We start from the raw sequence: 26,751 nt of genomic DNA on the forward strand, positions 1-26,751 counted from the left end.
TTCTAGGGTTCAATGGTACATACTTGGTCAAATGCTGCCTTGATGTCAAGGGCAGGAAGTCTCACCTCCCCTCTGGAACTCAGCTCCTGTGTTCTTGTCTGGACCAAGGGTGTGGTGAGATCTTCAGCTGAGCAGTTCTGGTGAAACCCAAACTTAGCATCAGTATGCAGGTGACAAATGATTGGGAACCGCTTGATTATGCTACAGATGACTTCTTCCATCACTTTGCTGATGCTTGTGAAGAGGCTGATATGATAACAATGGATGGAGTTAAACTTGTCCTTCTTTGTTGGTAGGACATACCTGGGCAATCGTCCACATTGTTATGTAAATGCCAGTGTCATAACAGTACTGGAGCAACTTAGCAAGGTGAACAGCTAGCTCTGAAGCACAGATCTTCAGTTGTAGAGGTGGAATGTTGTCAGGGCTTGTTGTATTTGCTGCGTTCAATGTATTCAGCTGCTTCTTAATGCCACACAGAGTAAACCAGATTTTCCAAAAACTAGTAGCTATGAAGTGGGGCCTTGGAGGAGGCTAAGTGGGATTATCTAGTTTGCATTTTTGGCTCAAGACACTTACAAACACTCCAGCCTTGAATCACAACCATCCTCAATAGGAAGTGGTAGGGCAACAGAGCATTTTCCAACCCATTGGCTGTGGGATCAGTAATTCTGTCTACAGCCGCTACTGTCAGTGTTCAGCTGCAAGTACATGTAGTAGCTTCACAGTTTCATGCCTCCTTTTAAGATGTGCAGGTGCTGCATCTGGCACACCTTTGTGGGTTCTTCATTGGACTAGAGTGCGTCTCTTGACTTGATGGTGATTACTGAGGAAGTTATTTTGAGCCATGAGGTTACAGATTGTGGTGATACACAATTTTCCTGCTGTTAGGCCCACAGTGCCTCATATACACACAGGGCTGCTACATCGGTCCTGAGTTCTAGTAAGCATAGTAGTAGTTCCACGTTACATTATAGGGAATATAAAATCAATCAGTTTATTTGGATATGCGAAGAGTATTAGAATGATATTGTGTGGCAGGTCAGTTTGATATTGTGTGAAGTGTCAGTTGGATATTGTCAGGAGTGTCAGTTGGATATTGTGTCGAGTGTCAGCTGGATGTAACCAAATCCAATTATTTTTTCTTCACAAAATTATTTCTAATTTCTAGAAACAGTCCATAGCATAAAGACAATGCAATGTGGGGATTTTCCTCTCACCTGCTCCTCATTCGAAGTGAACCAATGACTGTCCAGATTTGATCAGGCACCAGCTGCTATGACAAAGACTATGGTAATGGAAGCAAAAAGAAACAAAGAGAGACTTACTGATACAAGGAGCAACTGGAGATCGGCTCTGCTGGTAACCCTTAGCACAGCGGTTGCATGTGATGCCAGTCACACCATCCTTGCATGGACACTGTCCTGTCGTCTGATTGCAGGTTTTACCAGCAGCACCAACAGGATGACAGTCACAAGCTGCATAAGTAAAGGAATGGGTACAAATCAGTCAAAGTGTCAGACATGCTATCAAAGCTTTTCATCTTGCATCATCAGGATAGCTCACAAGAAATTCCCAAAATATAACAGGGGAACAACAATTTATACCGCACAACAAGAGAGTGCTGATTGGTTCGTAAATAGATATTATGTGGAGTGTTAGTTGGATATTTAAACCAGATGGATTTTGGTGGAGGTATTGCCATGAAGAATGCAGCATGGAACAGTTAACCGCCCAGCTTTGTTCAAATTCAAACCAGGCAGGTCAACTCTGATTGGTTAAGGCATTGCCCTGGTAAATGAACCAGGGAATGACTGTTCCCTAAACTTTTGGTTAGTTGAAAAAGGTGCAATGTGTGGACATGTACTTTCTGTCTGCAAAGGAAAGGGCCCTGTGTGTGAATATATGTGGCTTCTAGCATGTGTAAGTGAGCCACACTGCAAGCCCAACTGACAATCTTAAATTGGTTTTCAGTGTAATTCTTAGAATAATCAGCATTATTTAGCAGGTGTTGTCCAATCACGAAATCACATCTAATGTTGGATACTATGTCTTGAGCTTTGCAAGCTTGGGCTAGTTGGGTACAGTCAGTACTTTGCCTGTTACAGTCAGCCAAAGGGACGTGCTGTTTGATATGATCCGCCAATCGTTGGGACGGATAACCAATATACCTGGCATCACACCAGACACTGAAATTTATATACCACATTGCTCATTTGTGTGAAAGGCAGAATATCTTTTTGGCTTGACGGCAGCATCCTGTTAGTGGAAAATACCACTCATGTTGCTACTGCATAGTAACAACATTCAACCTTTGTTCAAATATTTGAGATCCTTTATTTTACATTTCTTCTCCTGGTTCTCCCTACAAAAATGTTTCACTTCATATTTCTCAGCATTAAATTTCTTTTGCTATGTATCTGCCCATTCCGCCATCCAGTCTGTGCCCTCTCAAAGTCTATCACCGTCCTCCTCACAGTTCACAATACATACAACTTTTGTGCCATCTGCAAATTTTGGAATTGTGCTCTGCAACCCAAATCTAGGTCATTAACATAGATCAAGAAAAACAGTGATCCCAGTACCGGCCCTATATTCCTGCTTTAAATAAATAAGTCCAACACAATGTATCAAGCTTACCCAGAGCCCCATGTGAGACACTTTGACAGAGATCAACCTGTCATGAGCCTTATTCCCTCTCCAAGGTGCTGAATGACAGTCAGAACAGGTTGACACTTCCTTGTCCTCAACCATTTCCAATTTTACCATACAAATCTGCCTCACAGCTTAGTGCTGAATCTCACATCGGGCTGGATAAAGTCCAACTATTGCCTGCATAGGAGCTCCACTAACTGATGCTCATTACATGCCACAAACTTAACCTTTATTGGAAATTGCTTCCAATCCATTAAAGAAAGACAAGACCAACATTCTCCAGCCCATCTCAGCACTGAAACTCTGTGTCCAGGAGCGTTAGTGCAGGCTGTTGTCTACAGGCACTGGTATAAATTAACAAGTGGAGTTAATATCAGAAAAGGGATGTGTTTATACTTGCAGCTTACAGTCTGGTGATGGAGGGTAAATTCACTCTGCTCTTCCAACTTCCTTATCATCCTGATCCAAGTCAACAGAACAAGAGCACAGCTTTGAACCAGGTTTATATAAACACTGTTCTGAACGAAAGGTTTATGAACATAATCCAGGACGTATGAATGTGTATGTCTGGTTTGTGTGCATCTGCACTGTGTGTGTCTGCACTGTGTATGCTTGCACTCTGTGTGCCTGCACTGTGTGTCTGCACTGCGTATGCATGCACTGTGTATGTCTGCACTGTGTGTGTCAGCTACTGTGTGTGTCTGCACTGTGTGCATCTGGTCCGTTTGTTTCTGCACTGTGTGTGTCTGCACAGTGTGGGTCTGCACCGTGTGAGTCTGCACCATGTGGGTCGGCACTGTTTGTGTCTGCACTGTGTGTGTCTACACTGTGTGAGTCTGCACTCTGTGTGCCTGCACTGTGTGTGTGTCTGGACTGTGTGAGTCTGTACTGTGTGAGCCTGCACTAAGTGTTTCTGCACTGTGTGTCTGCACTGTGTGTGCCTGCACTCTGTGTGAGTCTGCACCAAGTGTTTCTGCACTGTGAGTCTGCACTGTGTGAGTCTGCACTATGTGTCTGCACTGTGTGTGTCTGCACTGTGTGTGTCTGGATTGTGTGTGTCTGCATTGTGCGTGTATCTGCACTGTGTGTGTCTGCATCGTGTGGGTATACACTGTGTGTGTAAACACTGTGTGTGTCTGCACTATGTGTTTCTGGACTGTGTGTTTCTGGACTGTGTAGTTCTAGACTGTGTGTGCCTAAGCTGTGTGTGTCTGGACTGCATGTATATGCACTGTGCATGAATACACTGTGTGTGTGTCTGGCCTGTGCATGTTTGCACTGTCTGAGTCTGCACTGTAGGTGACTACATTGTGTGGCCAGAACTTTATGCTGTTTGTACGGGTGTGCGTCCGACTCAGAATCGTGTGAATTTTCACGAGAAGACATCGGGCATGCGTCCTAATTTCATCGCGTGCAACATTACGGTCAGCGGGCAGACGCGGGAGTCGGAAGCGCGCCTGCTGACAATTAAGTGGATAATTAAGCCCATTAAGGAACCACTTGTCAGTGGCGTTACGCAGCCTGTCCACTTTTACAGTTGGTGGATGGGCCAAACGGCCAGGCGGCCTTCACGTTTTCACTACAAACTCCATCTGGGGTGGGATGAAATATCGGGAGTTAAATAAAATAAAAGATGTTTGCGGATTGATCTTCTATATAGTCTGCTGCCAGTGCAAGTATTTGCAGTACTGTCACAATTTGCAGCAGTTCATGGAGCTCATTTCATTTTTAAATTACTGCAGCTCCCTGAGACAGCTCCACAGCAGCCATCAACCTTCAGGGACTGCAAGGCCACATCTTCCCTTCTCCCGCACACCCTTGGCAGTGCTGAGCCTTTCTCAGTGCACATTTCACGCTGGCTGGCCGTTAATTGGCCAGCCAATGTGAAATTACATTTGGGAGCCAATCACGGGCAGAAGTCCATTTCGCATCTGCTTCTGGGCCCGCCAATCGTGCACGCCCAAAGAACATAAGATTCAGGCCTGTGTGTCTACACTGTGTGTGTCCAGTCTGTGTGTGTCTGTACTGTGCGTGTCTGTACTGTGTGTGTCTGCACTGTGTGTGTAGTAATTATGGTTTTATTAAGTATGTAATGTACCTTTAAGAATAATACTTGTTAGGATAGATCACACGATCTGTATTAACCAATAGGAGAGTACCACGGGCTACCTCAGCAGACAGTGAAGAGATAGAGTTGGAGTTGAAAGCACGCGTGTAGTTGCTGCTGAGTATATTGTAAATAAACTTAATGGGGAGGATTTTTCCCTTGTTGGGCTGGCTCGGCGGGGGTGGTCAGGAAGCCGACTGCTGCCCGCGATTTCACGCTGGCAGGCCAATTAAGGCTCGCCTGGTGTAAAACACGCACGGCAGCGCTCATTGCTGCCTATGTAGGGAGGGGAGGAGGTCAAGAATGCAAGTTCGCGATGTGTGCTGGTGCATGCTGGAAAAGCTCCCTGAGGCACAGAGCTGCCTCAGGGAAATGAAGAGTTTAACGCATTTAAAGTAGAGATGTTTAAAATATTATAAACATGTCCCCTCATGTGACTCTGTCACATGAGCAGGGATATGTTATAAATTAAATGTTAAAATTTTTATTTTATTTTTACTTGCTGTTGAAGACCTCATCATTCCCGTGGATGAGGTTTCCTAAAACATGCAAAGGCCACTTGGCCTTTTCGCCTGCCCGCCAACTGTAAGGTTGGAGGGGCAGTGAAAAATTTCTTTCAATTATAACTTTAATGGCCTTAATAGGTCTTTTAATTATCGGCGGGCACACTGCCGACTCTGGTGCGCGCCTGCCAACACAAAATATCACGCGTGTGCACGACAACATTGGGGAGCTCATGCGATGTCATTGCGTGTCATTTTATGCTCGAGCAGGTCGGGCACGCGCCCACCCAACGAGCATTATATTCTGGCCAATGTTTCCGCTTAAGAAGCGTCTGTAGTTTAACTCTATTACTAATAGTACAACTCAGCCACTCTACTACAACAGTGTGTGTCTAGTCTGTGTGAGTCAGGCCTGTGCATGTCTGGTCTGAGTGAATCTGGTCTGTGTGTGTTTGGTCTGTGTGGCCAGAATTTTACGTCCTGTGGGTGGGCGCAGGCCTGACCCAAACGGGCATGAAATCATGTGAGATGACGTTGATTTTACGTGGCCTGTCCACTTTTATGGTCGGTGGACTGGTCAATGGGGCCAGGCGGCCTTTACATTTTTGCTGTAACCTCGATCCAGGGCGGGATGAAATGTCTGGGGTGAAATATAATTTAAAAATATCTGGGGACTGATGTTTTGTGAGTTCTGCTGTCAGGTCCTTAAATGTGCTGAATAGACACAGTTTGGTGCATTTTTTCTTGCCAATTAATCTGTACAGATCTGATGCAGCTACGGATCAGCTGTCTGCCATCAGGGAGCTCGCTAGAAGCGGCCACCCATACCCTCCCTTTTGTCGGCGCCCACCCTGTTCCCACCTGCCACACCCCCCGACCCCGCCACCAGCAGCCCTGAGGCTTTCTCAATGCGTGTCTCAAGCTGGCTGGCTGTAATTTGGCATTTGGGGGCAAAAGCACATTCCACTTCCAGTCCTGCTGATCGTGCACGCCCGACAAATATAAGATTCAGATCTGTGGGTCTGCACCGTGTGTGTCTGCACTGTGTGGCGCTGCACCGCGTGGCTCTGCACCGTGTGGGTCTGCACCACATGTGTCTGCACCGTGTGGCTCTGCACCGTGTGTGTCTGCACCGTGTGGCTCTGCACCATGTGTGTCTGCACCATGTGGCTCTGCATCGTGTGGCTCTGCATCGTGTGGATCTGCATCGTGTGGCTCTGCACTGTGTGCCTATGCACCATGTGGGTCTGCACCATGTGGATCTGCACCATATGCGTCTGCACCGTGTGTGTCTGTACCGTGTGTGTCTGCACCGTGTGGGTCTGCACCATGTGGATCTGCACCATGTGGATCTGCACCATGTGTGTTTGCACCATGTAGATCTGCACCATGTGTGTTTGCACCGTGTGTATCTGCACTGTGTGGGTCTGCACCGCATGTGTCTGCACCACGTGTGTCTGTGCTACGTGGGTCTGCACCATGTGGATCTGTACCGTGTGTGTCTGCACTGTGTGTGTCTGCACCGTGTGTGTCTGCACCGTGTGGATCTGCACCGTGTGGATCTGCACCGTGTGGCTCTGCACCATGTGGATCTGCACCGTGTGGATCTGGACCATCTGTGTTTGCACCATGTGTGTCTGCACCATGTGGGTCTGCACCATGTGGATCTGCACAATGTGGATCTGCATCATTTGGCTCTGCAACATGTGAGTCTGCACTGTGTGACTCTGCACTATGTGAGCCTGCACTGTGTGTGTATGCTCTGTTTGAGTCTGCACTCTGTGTTTGCACTGTGTGAGTCTGCACTGTGTGAATCTGCACTGTGTGAATCTGCACTTTGTGTCCAACTGCATGAGTTCGCACTCTGTGGCCAGAATTTTTAGCTCGTCGGACGGGTGCACACCCAGCCCGACCAAGCGTAAAATGACGCGTGGTGACGTCGAGCAAGCGCCCCGACATCATCACACACTTGCGTGATATTTCGGTCAGCCGCCAACAATTAAAAGGCCTATTAAGGCCATTAAAGTTATAATTGAAAGAAGTTTTTCACAGCTCCTCCAATCTTACGGTTGGCGGGCAGGCAAGAAGGCCAAGCGTCCTTTGCATTTTTTAGGAAACCTCACCATGGGCGGGATGTGGTTTCCAACAGCAAATAAAAATAAAAATGTTAACATTTCATTTATAACCTGTCCCTGCTCATGTCAGATGAGGGGGCATGTTTTATAACATTTTAAAAAAATCTTTATTTTTAATGTTTTAAGCTCTTCATATCCCTGAGGCAGCTCTGTGCCTCAGGGGTTTTTTCCAATGCGCACCCGTGTACATGCACAAACTTGTGCTCTCGCTCCCCCCCCCCCCCCCCCCCCCCCCACAAGGCAGCACTGAGCGCTGCCATGCACGTTTCATGCTGGGTGGGCCCATCAACGTGAAATTGTGGTTCGGCCCCAATTGTGGGTGGCGGTCTGCTTCCTGACCGCCCCCACCCGTACCCACCGAACCCACCTGACGAGGGAAAAATCCTCCCCTGTGTGTTTGCAATGTGTGAGTCTGCAATGTGTGTCCCTGGTTTGGCTGTGTCTGGCTTTTTTGCCTATGTTGTGTGTACATACAGGATGTGAGCTGTTTTTTTCTGCCTCAAGGGAAGTATCTAACATGGGCATTACTTCCCCAAATGATGCCATGAACACCAGAAACTTATTGGCTTTAATAGAATGAAGCTACATCTGAACGTATACCCCATTTTATTATAAATTCTCTTTGGAAATGAAAACACAAGGATTCCAGCCTTACTTGCTCTTGGTGACTTTTTCTGAAGGTGTTTGTAACATTGACAGAGGAGCCAGCTGTCTTACCTGTGCTGAAGCATAGTTATGCTGCCTGCTGATAGTCACCATCGCGTCCATGATAAGCGGCCACGCACAGAGTCAAAGAGCCATAAGAGCACAGCAGGGGGCCATTCAGCCCATTGAGTCCATGCCAACTCTCTGGAGAACAATCCAGTAAATTCCATTCACCCACTCCCTCTCCTGCAGCCCTGAAGTCTATTTCCCTCAAGTGTCCATCCAATTTCTTTCTGAAATCATTGATCAGCTCTGCGTCGACCACTTTTGTATCCTTTACAAGGTTTCAGGTCATTACCACTTGCTGCATAAAAAAGCTGTCCCTCACACCCATACCAATATCTCTTGCCAAAAGCCTTATATATGTGTTCTCTAGTCCTTGTACCATAAATTAATGGGATTATTGTAGTGATTGAAGGTATAATCTTTCCTACTGCCTTTAGGGGTCACGTGATTGTTCTGATGAATAAGCCCTAAGGGTGGGTAATCCAGGGGGGCAGAGTTTTCTAATTGCGGACATGGTTCAAGCATGTAGCTTCTAAAAGAGCTCTGTAAGAAAGTTATCTGTTTCAAGTTAGAAACCTGTCTGGTACATCAGGTTCATTACATTTGCCAACGAGGGTAAAATACCTCTGATGCTGCACCTCACGTTGTGAATTCAAGTACGTCAGTTCTTCAGGAAAGAAAGAAAAGTAGACTCACCAATCATTTCACTCTTCGGCAGAATCGACCCTTATGACACATCCATTGAAGACTGGAGGCAGTACATAGAGCACCTAGGTTTTTATTTTGTGGTGGATGAAATAACAGTGGAGGAGAAGCAGAAAGCAATTCTTTCGAGTGTCTGCGGTAGCAAGACATATAACCTCATCTGCAGTCTGATGGCCCCAGTGAGCCCAATTCTAAATCTTTTAACGAATTGGTAGGCTTCATAAAGACGCATTTTCAGCCGAAGCCATCGGTAATAATGCAGAGGTTTAAGTTTAACTCCAGAGTAAGGGCCCCAGGAGAGTCCATCACAACTTATACAGTGAAGTTGAAGCAGCTGACTGAGCACTGTCACTTCAGAGACACACTCAATGATATGCTGCAGGACTGGTTGGTTTGTGGCGTTCACGATGACACCATTCAATGCCCTTAACTTGTAGAAGTTAACATCGATTTGAAACACGCCGTGGAAATAGCACAAGCCATGGAAAGTGATGTGAGGGACTTGCAGGCTTTACAGAGTGTGCAACATGGCGTCGTTCTTCAGTTGGGGCGGGAACCTATCATCAGGCATGGCATGAAAACAGAGAGACAGTCATGAAGCAGGAGACAGTCTCTGCTGCTCAAAAAATGAAAAGGCCTAGTGGGACCATTTCAGCAACGATTCAAAAGTCAGCCTGTTACAGATATACCATTACCTGCAGGTTCAAGGAGGCAGAATGCCATTACTGCCACAAAAAAGGGTACGTAATATAGCACTGCAGAGTGAAATCAAGACAGCCAATCAGACAGCAGACCAAGATGATTGAGTGAATAATATAACAGAACCAGAAGCTGCTGATACTGACAACTATTCCCTATACAATGTCAAAGCAGTAAAAACTGAACCAAAAACTATCGCCCTTCAAGTGAATGGGAAGCCTCTAGTCATGGAGGTAGACATGGGAGCCTCAAATACAGTGATGGGAGAACACACATGTAAATACCTAAATGAAGGTATCCATCCACTGAATCTGGAGCAAACCACGGCTCAATTGAGGACATATACTGGAGAGTCAATACAGATAAAGGGCATCGCCACCTGTAAGAATGGACCTAGATAATCTACAGATAAAAGAAAAATGCTGCGGATGCTGGAAATTTGAAATAAAAACAGAAAATGCTGGAAAACTCAGCAGGTCTGTCAACACCTGTGGAGAGAGAAACAGAGTCAACGTTTCGTGTCTATATGACTCTTCTTTAGAGCTCTGAAGAAGAGTCATATGGACTTGAAACGTTAACTCTGTTTCTCTCTCCACAGAGAGCCGGTGCAGATACAATGGGCCGAATGGCCTCCTTCTGTGCTGTTAAAATTCTGTGATTCTAAGATGCTGTCAGACCTGCTGAGTTTTTTCAGCATTTTCTGTTTTTATATCCCACATAATCTATATGTAGTCCAACCCAGGGTCAACCAGGGCACTCCAATGGATACAGTGGAGCTGAAACAAGCAATTCTGTTGTTTCTGACACTGGAGACAGTGCTTGATCATGCTTTTGATGCCTGGCCACCATAGCTTTGCGTCAGCATCTTCATCTTTGATATGTCTGGATGCTTACTGTGAAGCTCTGTCAAGAGCGGTTCTCTTCCTTGCGAAGGAGCAACAATTCTTGATCCCCACAACAAGACTCCATCTTGACAACTTAACTCTGGTTTACGGGCATGGAATGGTCTTACCTCTTCAGGCACTGGTGAATTCGCCCATCCTTGGAATACCAGGTCTCAGACTTTTGACAAAATTGGATCCTTGTTTGTCCAATTCCTTATTTTCTGTTTTTATTTCAAATTTCCAGCATCCGCAGTATTTTGCTTTTATCTGTAGATTATGTAGGTCCATTCTTAGGTACTATGTTTTTAGTGATCATCAATGCGCATTCTAAGTGGATGGACATGTGATCACCGACATCGCATGCAACTATTGAAAAGCTGCGCCAATGTTTTAGTATACATGGTCTACCGGACGTCAGAGGCCTGAATTTCACGCTTGGCGTGCATGCCAAGTCAGTGGGAGCAGAAACGGATGTGGAATCTGCTCCTGACCACAGTCACGTTGTGAACGCGATTTCACACTAGATGGCCAATTAAGGTCCGTCCAGCGTGAAACCGAGCCAGGCAGGGGTGGGAGCCTATCAGGCACCAGGTCTGATGCCGAACTGGCGGGCACTTTAAAACTGGCAGAGGCAGCTCCCTGAAGGATGTCAGGGGAAAATCTTCAGAGTATATCCAGGAAACCATTTCATACAAACAATGGCCTCAACAGCGGCTGGAGACTTCAGACAGGAGGGCAAGATGGATGGGCACTCAACGCCCTGTTTCTCGGACAAGTGCCTCTTGGTCCTGGTGGAGGAGTTTGGTGTCAGGCGTGACACTCTAGTACCCAGGATGGCAAGAAGAGGCCACTGCACCTGACCAAAAAAGCCTGGGGGGAGGTGGCAGCCAAGGTCAGCGGCCACGACATTGTGAAGCACACATGGGTGCAGTGCAGAAAAAGGGTCAACGATCTGCTGCACTCCACAAGGGTGATTACCAAGTTGGCATGGATCAGCGTGGAGAAGTGTTGAGGTCTGGCCATCACCCCCGTGGAGCTCAGGGGTGTTGGAGCCTGAGTGCCAATTGTCACTGACGCTGGTGCCGGCCAAGGGGATGAGCCCTGGCTGCTTGGCCTGAATGCCTTGTGGGTCGAGGACCACGACTCGGATGTGTCCTGCAAGGTGTCCCAGACATGGGGGTGGAGGGGTTGCCAGGCTGCAATGGCGCTGTAGGTAGAGTGGGCAAATCAATGCTCCTCTGTCATTTCAGGAGGAGAGAAGCCATAACACCAACAAAAGAACTAAAACAGGTAGAGGCCCCCCAAAGCTCCTCATTCTGACGAAGTACAAGATGGATGCCTTGGAGCTGGAGTACCGCCACCCACCTTGGTCAACTGGTCGTGAAGAGGCAGGGGTCTCTGACGAAGGTACGGGTGCAGCGCAGAGAGGTGAGAGTGTCAGATTGTGTAAACATTCTTGTGTAGTCTCATCAATAATGGGAGCCTCAAACCTGGAGAGCCCATTGATTATTGAAAGACAATGGCACCCTGATGCAGATCCCCATTGTCTCACCAGGGTGCCTGACATGTACATTGATAGTGTGATGACTTAAACTAATGACATGCTGTTATTCTCCCTTAGAATCGCCAGCTTACCCACAAATGCAGGACCCGGAAGAATTACCCTTGATGCAGGAAGACCACTGGGCTTTAGATGCAGCTGCGTCACACTACCTCTCTGCACCAAGCACCAGCACAGATACCAGCACCTCAGTGGGCATTAGATCATTGGCTAGAATGTTGATGCACAGCGGTGAGGGCATTTCACACTTGCTTGAGGAGCAGGCAGAGGCAGAGAGCGCCCAAGGTGCTGGCAGTCAGAGGACTGCTGGAGACCAGGACAATGCTGATTCGAGTCAGATGATGAGCCTCTGGAGTCGTCCACCAGGCGGCAGATGCTGGATATCCAGTGGGATATGCGGGAGGATCTGGCAGAGATCCATGAGGGTTTGTGTGCCATGGTCTCTGTTGTGGAGGAGTCCATGCAGAGCACTGTGTTGACCCTCATCGCCAAATACACTGCCTCCTCCATTGAGAGAGTGGAGACTCTCATGGAGAGGCATCCCCAGGGACAGAAGGAGGGGTTCCTGGGGTGGCGCTCGGACCTGCAAGCCCTCACACAGGCAACGACCTCAGAAGGTCAGTGCCAGTGTAGGAGATGGCTGAGGCACCCAGTACCCCAGCAGGTGCCCATCCATCAATGGTGAGCAGGGAGGTCCAGAGCAACTTCACATTAGCGCATTAGCTGCTTGTTGTCTCTGTGGGTTCCTCTCAGGACACTCTGGATGATGGCAGCAGCACCTCTGCCTCTCTGCCAGTGACCTTGGCTTCTGATGAGGCTGCGATGACTGAGGAGAGGCCAGCCCTGGCACTGGCTGCTCCCCCCCCAGGTGGGGACAGCACAGGCTCCACTGGCCAGAGGATGACTATCAAGGTCAGCAAGGCCAACAAGAAACCAGAGTCAGTAGGCTGTCTCCAGTGCCGCTGCCAGGGAGGTAGGAGCAACAAGATGCAGAACTCGCAAACGTAAGATTAAGGCGCCATGAGCACAAGAGGGAATGTTCACGGGTGATCTTCCTTCCTGCCATGTTTTGTTAATATGTTTACTGGTGTGACCATTAACACCATATATAGTTATGTTCATTTGATATAAGTGTCAACTTGATATAAATTTTGCTTTTGGCTTAATGGCCTAAGTATGCTTCACTTATTTGTAGGTGCAGGGCACGCCAGTATCTCATGCTGGACGTGAGTGGCTCTAAACTTTATTGCACAGGCATTGAGTGGACTTTGAGTTCAAATGAAAGGGTCATTTCAGACACCTGGGATGGAGGCAGCAGCCCTGACATGAGGTGGAAGGAGTTCTTTGGCAGTCTAGCTGAAGGGGCATTGGATCAAGGCATCCCTGAAGGATCCAGAGGTCTGCCTCCACGTCCTCATCGTGCTCCTCATCGGGCTCCTCTTCCGACTCACCACTGGATTCATCATCTGTAGCCTGTGGAGCTGCCTCAAGATCCTCTTCCTCCAGTGGGGCCCCCCCATGCCACAGTCAGATCATGGAGAGCGCAGCATGCAATCACTAGCAGTGACACCCATTCTGAGGATTATTGTAGTGCACCCCCAAACGGTCCAGGCAACGGAAGCTCATCTTCTGAAGGCTATGGTCCTCTTTATCACCGCCCTTGTGGAGGCATGACTCCTATTATAATGCTGCTCTACCTCTGTTCTTGGGTGATAGAGAGGTATCATAAGCCACCTTTTCAACGGATAGCCCTTGTCACCCAGCAGCCATCCATCCAGTCAGGATGGAGCAGTGAACAGCCTTGGCACTTGGGAGTATCTCAGGATATAAAAGTCAGAGGAGCTGCCAGGGTATCTTGCACAGACTTGCAGAATCTGCATCTTGTGGTCACAAACTATCTGGATGTTCATCGAGTGGAAGCCCTTCCTATTGACAAAGGCATCCAGCTGACCTGCTGGCACCTTGATGGCTACATATGTGCAGTCGTTTGCACCCTGGATGTGAGGTAACCCAGCAATCGCTGTAAACACTCTTGTTTGCTCAGCCTGGCTGGCCTCGTCCGTACGGAAATGAATAAATGTCATTACCCGCCTGAACAGAGCATCAGTCACCAGCTTGATGCAACTGTGGACAGCTGATTGGGAGACTCCACAAAGATCCCCCACTAACCCCTGGAAAGTACCGGAGGCATAGAAGTTGAGGGCCACTGTGACCTTCGGAGCCACTGGCATGGGGTGTCCACCCACACAGTTGGAGGTGATCTCAGGCCCAATCATCTGGCAAATGGAGGTCACTGTCTCCCTGCAGAGGTGGAGCCTCCTTCGACATTGCACCTCAGACATTTTGAAGTAGCTGCATCGCTGCCTGTAAACCCTGGCAGCAGGAGAGTGGTGGCTTCTGTGGCCCCTTCCGCCCTGGACTACCTGCTGGCCCTGCGCCACTTGTGCCTGTTCCTCTCCTCCCACAGGTCGCTCCCCTGGAGGCTTGGCCTCTTGGTCTCCTCTTCTTCAAAGGAGGAGGTGCCACCAGCAGACAGCACAATCCCCATTACCAGGATAACAGAAGGCTGTCTGGTGCCTGGAAGGGTCCATATGGTCAAAATCCTCTGGGGGCCTTGGAGACACCAATGAATCCTGAAATGACGCCTAGAAATGCTAAGACTGAAGCTCAGAACAGAGATGAAGCTGTCAAGTTCAAATGAGCAACCAGCATCAAACTATCTCCAAAACTCCTCACTACTCACAATGGCAATACTGCAGACCATTTTTATCCCGCCTTTGGATGAGGTTTCGTTAAAAGTGGGCTGCCCGTTTTGCCCATGCGACAAGCGTGAAATCACACGGGCAACGTAAAACCGGGATCAATTGCCTTTTTAATGGCCTTTTAATTGTTGGCAAGCGCGGCTCCAACACCCACGCACACCCACTGACCTGAAGATTGCTCGCGTGTGGGATGATGTCGGGATGCTCGCCCGATGTCATCTTGCACTATTTCATGTCCGTTCAGGTTTGCCGTGTGCCCACCCACAAGGTATAAAATTCTGACCATTGTTTCGGATAATGGTACTTTCTTAACTAGCACAGAATTTCAAAGAATCCTGAGTTTAAATGTAATTAAGCGTATTAAAACAGCACCATATTATCCCTCATCAAATAGGTTAGCTGAAAGAGCAGTGCAAGCTTTCAAATCAGGAATGAAGAGGATATCCAAAGGTACTTTAGAAACTTGACTTTCATGTTTTCTTCTCAGTTATCACACAACTTCTCGTGCAACTACGGGTTCAATGCCATCTGAATTATTGATGAAAAGCCGCTTACATACAAGGTTAAGTCTGGTGTTTCCAAACTTTGAGGGGAAGGTAGAGAAGAATCAGAGTAGCCAAAAATTGAATCACGATATTCATAGCAATGCTTGAAGATTTACTGGGGACATGCACTTTTCGTGCAGAATTTTGGAAATGGACCTAGTTGGGTTCCTGGTATGATTGGCTTTGAAACTGGACCCTTCTCATTCCAAGTGGAAGTGGAAGACCGGATTGTTCAAAAACATGTGGATCATCTAAGGAGTAGAGAGACATTCCGCCATCCAGCTATTTTGCCTGTAATTGATGCCGAACCTTTAATCCCTGAGGTGACAGATTGACCTAGAATAGACATACCTGTTGTCTCTGTTGAATTGCCTAATCCTGAACTGCTACTTTCTGAGGATGTCCCTGATGCTGCAATTCCTGATCATGTCGATCCAGTGGGAGAATCTCAAGTGGCAAAGCTGTACCACTCTAATCGAATTAGAAAACCACCTCATAAACTTAATCTTTAATCACATGAACTGTGTATATATGTTTATGTTCTGGATTAAAATATTCTCTGTAAATAGGGAATGTAAAAAAAACTAAAAGGGGGGAAAGTGTAGTGACTGAAGGTATAACCTTTCATACTGCCTTTAGGGGCCATGTGATTGTTCTGACGAATGAGCCCTAAGCGCAGGTAATCCGGGGAGTGGAGTTTTCTAATCATAGACCTGGTTCAAGCATGAAGCTTTTAAAAGAGGTCTGTAATAAAGTTATCTGTTTCAAGTAAGAAACCTGTCCAGTACATCAAGTTCATTACAACTATCAATTTTATCTAAACCTGCCATAATCTTGCACACCTCTACCAAATCTCCCCTCAATCTCCTTTGAACAAACATAGATTCTCCAACCTAACCTTTAGCTCAAATCCCCCATCCCTAGAACAATTCTGGTAAATCTCCTCTGCATCCTCACAAGGATCCTTTCATCCTTCCAAAAGTGCGGTGACCAGAGCTGCACACAATACTCTAGTTGTGGTTTAACCAGAGCTTTATAAAGGTTCATCATTACTTCCCTGATTTTGTACTCAATACCTCTATATGAAGCCCAAAATTGTATATGCTTTGAGAACTACTCTCTCAATATATCCTGCCACCTTCAAAGATCTATTCACATGCACCCCCAGCCTCCTCTGTTCCTGCACACTCTTTAGAACTGTGCCGTTAAGTCTCCCTAATCCTTCTGCCAAAATGCACCACCTCGTACTTCTCTGTATTAAATTCCCATCTGCCACTTGTCTTTCCATTCTGCTATCCTATCTATGTCCTGTTGCAGTCTATCCTCACTGTTTACCACACCTCCAAGTTTGGCATCATTGACAAATTTTGAAATTTTACTCATTATTCCAATATTGTATATCAAAAAAGCAATGGTCCTGGCACTGATTCTGGTGGAACACCACTGTCTATCATCCTCCAGCCTGTAAAACAACCATTTACCATGACTCATAAACAAAAAATGCTGGAAAAACTCAGCAGGTTTGACAGCATCTGTGGAGAGAAAGACAGAGTTAATATTTTGAGTTCGTATGACTCTTCTTCAGAGCTAGAGCCTTTAGCTTTGTTAGTTTTCACACGTATGCCAACGACACCCAGTTTTACCATCACCATTATGAGCAGAAATTTCCCCTCACTAAATGTTGAAGTCATTATTTTCTGCCCCCACCCCAAAACTCCATTCCCTAGATGCTGACTCCATCCCTCTCCCTGACAACAGTCTGAAATTAAGCCAGGCTGTTCACAACTTATGTGTTACATTTGATCCCAAGATGAGATTCCGACCTCATACTTGTGCCATCACGAAAACTGCCTATTTCCACCTCTATAACATCACCCGACTTCACCCCTGTCTCCCCTCATCTGCTGCTGAAACTCTCATCATACCTTCAATACCTATAGATTTGGCAATTCCAGTGAATTCCTGGCTGATTCTCAGATTCTACTGTAAACTTGTGGTCAATTAAAGCTCTGCTATCTGTGTCTTAACTCGCATCAAATTCCTTTCCCCATCACCCCTATGCTCGCTGACCAACATTGGCTCCCACTGAAGCAACGCTTGATTTTAAAATTCTCATCTTTGTTTTCAAATCCCCCCATGGCTTTGTCCCCCCCTGTCTCTGTGATCACCCCTAGCCTGACATACCTTCGAAGTACCTGCACTCGTCTAATTCTGGCTCGCGTGCACCCCAATTTTAATTGTTCCACGCTTTCAGTTTTCTTGGCTCTGGAAGTCCCTCTTGACCTCTTACCTCGATTTCTTTCTTTAAGGCATTCCTTAAAACCTACCTCCTTTACCAAGATTTTGGTCATCTGATAGAATTTTACACAATGTTTGAAAGTGAGGTAGTTCACTCTGAAGCAAGGGTGTTAAAGTTGAATAAAGGAAATTATGAAGGCATGAGGGACAAATTGGTTGAGGTGGATTGGGAAAATACATTAAAAGGTATGACTGTACATAGGCAATGGATATTCTTCAAAGAACTATTACCTTACAGCACCTATACATTCCTTCAAGGTACAAAAACCAAAAAAAAAAGTCAGTCAACCATGGCTGACAAAGGAAGTTAAGCATTGTATAAGATTAAAAGAAAAGGCTTATAAAGTTGCCAGAAGTAATAGTAAACCTGACGATTGAGAGGTTTTTAGAATACAGCAAAGTAAGACCAAGAAACTGGTAAAGAAAGGGAGAATAGAATATGAATGCAATCTAGCAAAAAACATAACAACAGACTCTAAAAGCTTTTATAGGTATGTAGAAAGGAAGCGTTTGGCTAAGGCCAATGTGGTCCATTACCGGCAGAGACAGGAGAATTCATAATGGGGAATAGAGAAATGGCAGAGAAGCTAAATGATTACTTTGTGTCTGTTTTCACTGAGGAAGATACAGGAAATCTCCTAGATTTAGAGATCCAATGGACTAGAGAGAATGAGGGGTTGAAGGAAATTAGTATAAGTAAGAAGGTTGTATTGGAGAAATTAATGGGACTGAAAGTTGATAAGTCCCCGGGACCTGATATTCTGCATCCCAGAGTGTTGATAGAGGTTGCTATAGAGATAGTGGATGCATTGGTGATCATTTTCCAAAATTCTATAGATTCTGAAACGGTTCCTGCAGATTGGAAGGTAGCAAATGTCACCCCACTATTTAAGTAGGGAGGGAGAGAGAAAACAGAGAACTACAGGCCTGTTAGCCTTATATCAGTAATAGGGAAAATGCTAGAATCTATTATAAAGGAAGTGATCAATGGATACTTGGATAATCATGATCTGATTGGGCATAGTCAGCATGGATTTGCAAATGGGAATCATGTTTGACGAACTTGTTGGAGTTTTTTTGAGGGTGTTACTAATAAAATTGATAAAAAAGAGTTGATGGACATAGTACACTTGGATTTTCAGAAGGCTTTTAATAAAGTCCCCCACAGGATGTTGATTAGCAAAATAAAATCACATGGGATAGGAGGCAATATACTGGCATGGGTTAACGATTAGCTAACAGGCAGAAAACAGAGTGTAAGAATAAACGGGTCATTCTCACATTGGCAGGCTGTGACTATTGGGATACCACAAAGATCAGGACTTTGGCCCCAGCTGTTCACAATACATATCAATGATTTGGATGTGGGGACCAAATGTAATATTTCCAAGTTTGCAGATGATACAAAGCTAGGCGGGAATGTGTGTTGTGAGGAAGATGTAAAGCGGCTACAGGAGGATTTGGACAGATTTGGTGAGTGGGCAAGAACATGGCAGGTGGAAAATAACATGGAAAAATGTGAGGTTATCCACTTTGGTAGAAGGAACAGATGTGCAGAGTATTTCCTAAATGGTAAGAGATTGGAAAGTGTAGATGTACAAAGGGACCTGGGTGTCCTTGTCCATACATCACTGACATGCAGGTGCAGCAGGCAATTAGGAAGGCTAATGGGATGTTAGCTTTTATCGAAAGAGGATTTGAGTACAGGAGTAGTGAAGTCTTGCCTCAATTGTATAGAAACTTGGTTAGACCGCACCTGGAGTGGTGTGTGCAGTTTTGGTCCCCTTACCTCAAAAAGGATATTATTGCCAGAGAGGGAGTGCAAAGAAGGTTCACCAGACTTGTTCTGGGGATGGTGGGACAGTCTTCTGAAGAGAGATTGGGCAAACTGGGCCTGTATTCTCTGGAGTTTCAAAGAATGAGAGGTGATCTCTTTGAAACCTACAAAATGCTTAAAGGAACAGACAGAGTACATGCAGGTAAGACCTGCATGTAGACTCTCCTGGTTGGAGAGTCTAGGACCAGGGGACACAATTTCAAAATAAGGGGCAAGCCACTTAGGACCAAGATGAGGAGAAATTTCTTTACTGAAGGGGTTGTGAATCTTTGGAATTCTCTAACCCAGAGGGCCGTGGAAGCTCAGTCATTGAGTATGTTTAAGGTAGAGATTGATAGATTTCTGATTAACAATAATGTAAAGGGTTATGGGGATAGTATGGGTAAAAGGCATTGAAGCGTTCGATCAGCCATGGTCGTATTGAATGGCGGAGCAGGTTCAACAGGCTGAATAACTTTCTCCCGTTTCTATGTTCCTAATATCTCTTTATGTGACTCAGTGTCATACTTTGTTTTTAATGCTCCTGTGAAACGCCTTAGGACATTCCATGACATTAAAGGTAATGGTAAAGGTAATGTGGGTGTAACTGTAACACATGGACTGCAGTTCAAAAAGGCAGCACACCACCACCTTCTCAAGGGCAATTAGGGTTGAAAAATAAATACTGATCTTGTCAGCGACACCCACGTCTCATGGACGAATATTAAAAAAGATGCTATATTAATGTAAGTTATTATTGTTGTTGTTTCCATTACTGCTCACTACATCACATTCTCATATTCCCATATGGCTATTTGCGTTTGTAGCTCACTATCCGTATTCACCACACTTTGTGCATTTACATGTATACAATGTAACCTGTGTTTGTATTCCTGTAAGTTCTTCTTGGTCTGCTTCTATCTAATATCTATATTCATGATGTTTAATATCTACTTCCTTCTCTAGCATTATTCAACACTCTCCTTTATGCACCTTAGTCCTCTTTTATACCTCTATAAGCTGATACTCATCCCCCTGCCAATTTAGTTTAAACCCTCCCCTACCACACTTGCGAACCTCCTGGTGAAGACATCAGTCCCAGTCCTGCTGAGGTAAAACCTGCCCATCTTGAATAGGTTCCTCTTGGTCCAGAAACTCGTCCCAATGCCCAAGAATCTGCAGCCCTCCCTCCTGCACCACATCTCAAACCACACATTGATCCCCCCTATCTTTCTATTTCCACTCTCCCTGGCATATAGCACTGAGAGTAAACCAGGGATTAGACTCACCAGGTCCTGGAGACTGACTGGAAACCTTTCAGAGGGAGGAGGAAAGAGGGCTGGATTTTCACAAAAACATGAAGTAAGGAGAATAAATTTTTATTATTAGAGAGAGATGCTGAGTTTGTTTTGGATATTATAACTGGAAAAACCATTAGATCCACAAATTTATATCAGATTCCACAGGGAACCTTAACTGTATGCAGTAACATGATGTTTGGCCCAAAAACTTTTGTTTTAACCCCCGGGTTAAGAATGGAGGCTGGCATCCAAACCATCCATCATCTGTGGCAGGTACACATCTCCAAACAGATGTTTCACCAACGTCCTTGCCAGCCTCATCTGTTTCTGTAAAAGTTTGGCCAATCTTTTATCTTTCAAGAAACATGCATTGCACTAATGAGCACATGACCCATCTCCTGAATGGCTTACAACATGAGGTTGGCTTTGAGCAAGATTTGAAAGTCACCTGCAGACTGCCACAGAGTGATGTGGCTGAAGGAAATTGCAGGATTAGGGCAGCTGGCTCTATAACATGGAACTAAAGTGAACTAGCAAGAACAGCTAATATCTCATTTTCCAGATGATCGCACTATTATATGATTATCTGATCAACTTAGCGCAATGTGAAACCAACCAAATTATTTTCATTGAGCTTTCACATGCTCTAAGCACATACATTTCTGTTCTTTTCAAGCTTTTGCCCTGCAGCTTTGCAATTTTGAGCTATTAAACATTACACTCACCGAGACCCAATGTATTATTGCGTGTTATGAGCACAGAACTGGGTGAATTTGTTTAACAGAGTGATGGTATGTGGGTTGCACAGATAGTGTATTGTTATCAAACTAAAATTTAACCTAGTTTTTGTTTCAAAGGAAACACGGGGTCTATTAAGGATCAAAAAGGAGATCTTCTTGGGGAGGCAAAGGGCATGGCTGAGGTACTAAATAAGTACTTACATCTGTTTTCACTAAAAAAGAAAATTCTCCCCATGTCACAGTAAAGGAGGATGTAGTAAAGAAATTGCATAAGATAAAATTAAATAAAGATGAGGGACTTCAAAGATTGACAGCACTCAAAAGTAGAAATGTCACTCGATCTGAATGAGGTGCTAAGGGAAGTAAGAGTGGAAGTTACAGGGACTCTGGGCAAAATCTTCTCATTTTCCTTGGAAATGCGATACTAGAGGACACTCCTATTTAAAGAAGGGAAGAGTCATGAACTTGACAGCTACAGATCAGACAGCCTAACATCAGTGATGGGGAAGCTTTTAAAGGCAATCATCCAGGAAAAAATTAATTGGCACTTGGAAATGCATAAGCTAATAAATAAAAGTCAGCAAGGAGATATTTGAGGTAAATCATCTTTGAATAGAATGATTTGAGTTCTTTGATAAAGTAGCAGAGAGGGTTGATGAGGGTATTGTGATTACGTGTTTGGACTTTCAAAAGGCCATACTTGGCTAGTTAGCAAATTTGAAGCCCATGGGATTAAAGAGACAGTGGTTCTGTGGATACAAAATAAGCTAAGGGATAGAAAATAGAGACCTGTGATGAACTGTTGTTTTTCAGACCAGAGGAAGGCATGCAGTGATGTTCCCCAGGGAAAAGTGTCAAGGCCCCTGCACTTTTTGATATATTAATGATGTGGACCTGGGAGCACAGGGCATAATTTCCAAAGTTTGCGGATGACATGACACTGAGAAATGTAATAAAATTATAGGAGGATAGTAACAAAAGTTCAGGAGGACATAGACACACTGGTGAAATGGGCAGGCACATGGTAGATGAAATTTAAAGCAGAGAAATGTGAAGTTTCACATTTTGGCAGGAACAGGCAATATAAAATAAAGGCAAAAATAAAAACATTCGAAAAGGGGGCAAAGAACAGAGAGACCTAGGGTGTAAGTTCACAAATCTTTGAAGATGGCTGGGCAAGTTGAAAAGTCTATTAAATAGGTATACAGGATACTTGGTTTTATAATACAGTATCACACAATCACAGAATCACAGTGCAGAAGAGGCCTTTCGGCCCATCGAGTCTGCACTGACACGTGAGAAACACCTGACCTAACTACCTAACCCCATTTACCAGCACTTGGCCCATAGCCTTGAATGTTATGATGTGCCAAGTGCTCATCCAGGTACTTTTTAAAGGATGTGAGGCAACCCGCCTCCACCACCCTCCCAGGCAGCGCATTCCAGTCCGTCACCACCCTCTAGGTAAAAAAGTTTTTCCTCACATCCCCCCTAAACCTCCTGCCCCTCACCTTGAACTTGTGTCCCCTCGTGACTGACCCTTCAACTAAGGGGAACTGCTGCCCCCTATCCACCTTGTCCATGCCCCTCATAATCTTGTACACCTCGATCAGGTCGCCCCTCAGTCTTCTCTGCTCCAACGAAAACAACCCAAGTCTATCCGAACCTCTCTTCATAACTTAAAAGTTTCATCCCAGGCAACATCCTGGTGAATTTCCTCTGCACCCCCTCCAGTGCAATCACATCCTTCCTATAATGTGGTGACCAGAACTGCACACAGTACTCCAGCTAGGGCCTCACCAAGGTTCTATACAACTCCAAACATGACCTCCCTACTTTTGTAATCTATGCCTCGATTGATAAAGGCAAGTGTTCCATATGCCTTTTTCACCACCCTATTTACATGCCCCTCTGTCTTCAGAGATCGATGGACACACACGCCAAGGTCCCTTTGTTCCTCAGAACTTCCTAGTGTCATGCTGTTCATTGAATACTTCCTTGTCAAATTACTCCTTCCAAAGTGTATCACCTCACACTTTTCAGGGTTAAATTCCATCTGCCACTTATCTACCCATTTGACCAGCCCGTCTATATCTTCCTGTAGCCCAAGACACTCAACCTCACTGTTAACCACACGCCAATCTTTGTGTCATCCGCAAACTTACTAATCCTACTCCCACATAGTCATCTATGTCGTTTATATAAATAACAAATAATAGGGGACCCAGCACAGATCCCTGTGGTGCACCACTGGACACTGGCTTCCAGCCATGAAAGCATCTTTCTGTCATCACCCTCTGCCTCCTACAACTAAGCCAATTTTGAATCCACCTTATCAAATTACCCTGTATCCCATGTACGTTTGCCTTCTTTATAAGTCTCCCATGTGGGGCCTTGTCAAAGGCTTTGCTGAAATCTATATAAACTACATCAACTGTACTACCCTCATCTACACACCTGGTCACCTCCTCAAAAAATTCAATCAAATTTGTTAGGCATGACCTCCCTCTGACAAAGCCATGCTGACTATCCCTGATGAAACCTTGCCACTCCAAGTGGAGATAGATACTCTCCTTCAGAACTTTCTCCAATAGTATTCCTACCACTGACGTGAGACTCACTGGCCTGTAGTTCCCTGGCTTATCTCTACAACCCTCCTTAAATAGCAGAACCACATTAGCTGTTCTCCAGTCCTCTGGCACCTCTCCGGTGGCCAGAGAGGAATTAAAAATTTGGGTCAGAGCCCCTGCAACCTCCTCTCTTGCCTCCCTCAGCAGTCTGGGACACAAATCATCTGAACATGGAGATTTGTCCACTTTTAAGCCTGCCAACACCTCCAATACCTTGTCACTCCCTATATCAATTTGCTTAAGAACCTCGCAGTCTCAACTCCCCGAGTTCGATACCGTCATCCCCATTCTCTTGGGTTAAGACGGATGTGAAGTATTCTTTCAACACACTAGCGATGTCCTCTGGCTCCACCCATAGATTGCCCCCTTGGTCCCTTATGGGCCCTACTCTTTCCCTGGTTATCCTCTTCCCATTGATATACTTATAGAATATCTTGGGATTTTCCCTTCTTTTACCAGCTAGAGCTTTCTCATATCCCCTCTTTGCTCTCCTAATTGCTTTCTTAAGCGCCACCCTGCACTTTCTGTACTCCACTAATGCCTCTGCTGATTTGCTTCCCTTGTACCTTCTAAAAGCCTCTCTTTTCTTTCTCATCGTAACCTGAGTATCTCTGGTCATCCACGGTTCTCTGGGCTTGTTACTCCTTCCTATCACCCAAGAGAACATGGTGAGCCTGTACCCTCCCCATTTCCTTTTTGAACACCCCCCCACTATTCCTCTGTGGATTTCCCCAGAAGTAACTGTTCCCAGTCTACCTTGGCCAGATCCTGCCTTATTTTACTAAAATCCACTCTCCCCCAATCCAAAACATTTTTTTACAACTTGTCGATTTCTTTGTCCATAACAAACTTAAACTGTACCATGTTGTGGCCGCTATCACTAAAATGCTCGCCCACCACCATCTCAGCCACCTGTCCGGCTTCATTCCCCAGAATTAGGTCCAGCACTGCGCTGTCCCTTGTTGGACCCTCTACATATTGACCTAAAAAGTTCTCCTGTACACATTTTAAGAAATCCACTCCATCCAAGCCCTTAACACTATGTCTATCCAAATTAATGTTGGGAAAGTTGAAATCACCTAATATAATTACCCTATTGTTATTGTTTTTACACACCTCCACGAATTATGCACATATTTGCTCCTCAATTTCCCGCTGACTATCTGGGGGTCTATAATAAACACCTAACAATGTGGCTGCCCCTTTTTTATTCCTAAACTCTACCCACAAATCTTCATTCGATGCCCCCTCCAAGATATCATCTCTCCTTACTGCAGTAACTGACACCTTAACTAATAATGCAACGCCTCCTCCTCTTTTACCCCCTCCCCTGTTTCGCCTGAAGACTTTATATCCTGGAATGTTGAGCTACCAATCCTGCCCTTCATTCAACCACGTCTCAGTGATGGCTACTATATCACAATTCCACGTGTCAATCTTTACCCTTAACTCATCTGTTTTACCTGTAATACTCCTGGCATTAAAGTAGAGGCCATCCAGCCTAGCCTTACTCCCTTGAAGCTTATTGCAGCTGTACTCCCTCTGACTTGATTGTTTTACTGTATTATGATGTGTCCCTATTCTGCTAACATTCTGTGTCCCCTTCCCCTGCTGAATTAGTTTAAACTCCTCCCAACAGCACAAGCAAATCCACCCGCAAGGATGCTAGTCCCGCTCTGGTTCAGATGTAGACCGTCCCGCTTGTACAGGTCCCACCTTCCCCAGAAACGGTCCCAGTGATCCAGGAATCTAAAACCCTCCCTCCTGCACCAACTCTTAAGCCACGTATCCATCTGCGCTATTCTCCTATTTCTGAACTCGCTAGCATGTGGCACTGGGAGTAATCCAGAGATTACAACCTGAGAGGTCTTGCTTTTTAGTCTACTGTCTAACTCCCTGAATTCTTGATGCAAGACCTCATCTCTCTTTCTACCTATGTCATTGGTACCAACATGTACCATGACCTCTGCCTTATCTCCCTCCCCCTTCAGGATGCCCTGCAGCCATTCAGTGACATCCCGGACCCTGGCACCAGGGAGGCAACATACCATCTTGGAGTCATGTTGACGGCCACAGTAGCGCCTATCTGTTCCCCTGACTATAGAATCCCTTATTACTATTGCTCTTCCTCCCCTCCTGTACAGACAGGCTGCTTGTGGTGCCAGAAGCTTGGCTCTGTCCACACTCCCTGGAGGAACCAGCGCCCTCATCAGCCTCCAAAATGGAATACTGATTTGCGCACAGGACCCCAGGGAACTCCTGAACCACCTGCCTGTTTCTCTTGGGCTGCCTGGTGGTCACCCATTCCCTCCCTTCCTCAAGTCCCTTCATCTTCGGTGTGACCACCCCTCTAAAAGTGCTATCCATGATGCTCCCAGACTCACGGATGCTCCACAGTGTCCCCAGCCGCCGTTCCAGCTCTGAAACCCGAGCTCCCAGGAGCTGCAGCTGGACATACTTCCTGCACACATGCTGGTCCCGGGCACTGGAAATGTCTCCGGCTTCCCACATGGAGCACAAGGAGCACACCACAGCTTTGAGCACTCCTGCCATGACTTATCCCTTTAAATTAAACCTTTTAAGTCAATTACTCTAGGGCCCTTCTTTCCTGATCCTCGTTACTGTAGAATATACAAACTATAAACCACAAAAAGTAAGGAAATTACACTAAACCTTCCATAAATCATTTGGTTTGGCCA

The 26,751-nt window shown here is 45.7% G+C and overlaps 1 protein-coding gene across 1 annotated transcript in view; it reads right to left on the bottom strand.

Moving 5' to 3' along the window:
- Positions 1 to 26,751, bottom strand: part of LOC144690862 (netrin-3-like) — a 228,483-nt gene that overhangs the window by 81,170 nt on the left and 120,562 nt on the right. The window contains exon 4 of the mRNA XM_078558711.1: positions 1,329 to 1,478. Within this exon, the coding sequence (XP_078414837.1) occupies positions 1,329 to 1,478 (150 nt within the window). The remainder of the gene's footprint in view (positions 1 to 1,328; positions 1,479 to 26,751) is intronic.

The sequence above is a fragment of the Cetorhinus maximus genome, chromosome 15 (assembly GCF_964194155.1).
Source record: "Cetorhinus maximus chromosome 15, sCetMax3.hap1.1, whole genome shotgun sequence".
NCBI classification, from domain to species: Eukaryota; Metazoa; Chordata; class Chondrichthyes; order Lamniformes; family Cetorhinidae; genus Cetorhinus; species Cetorhinus maximus.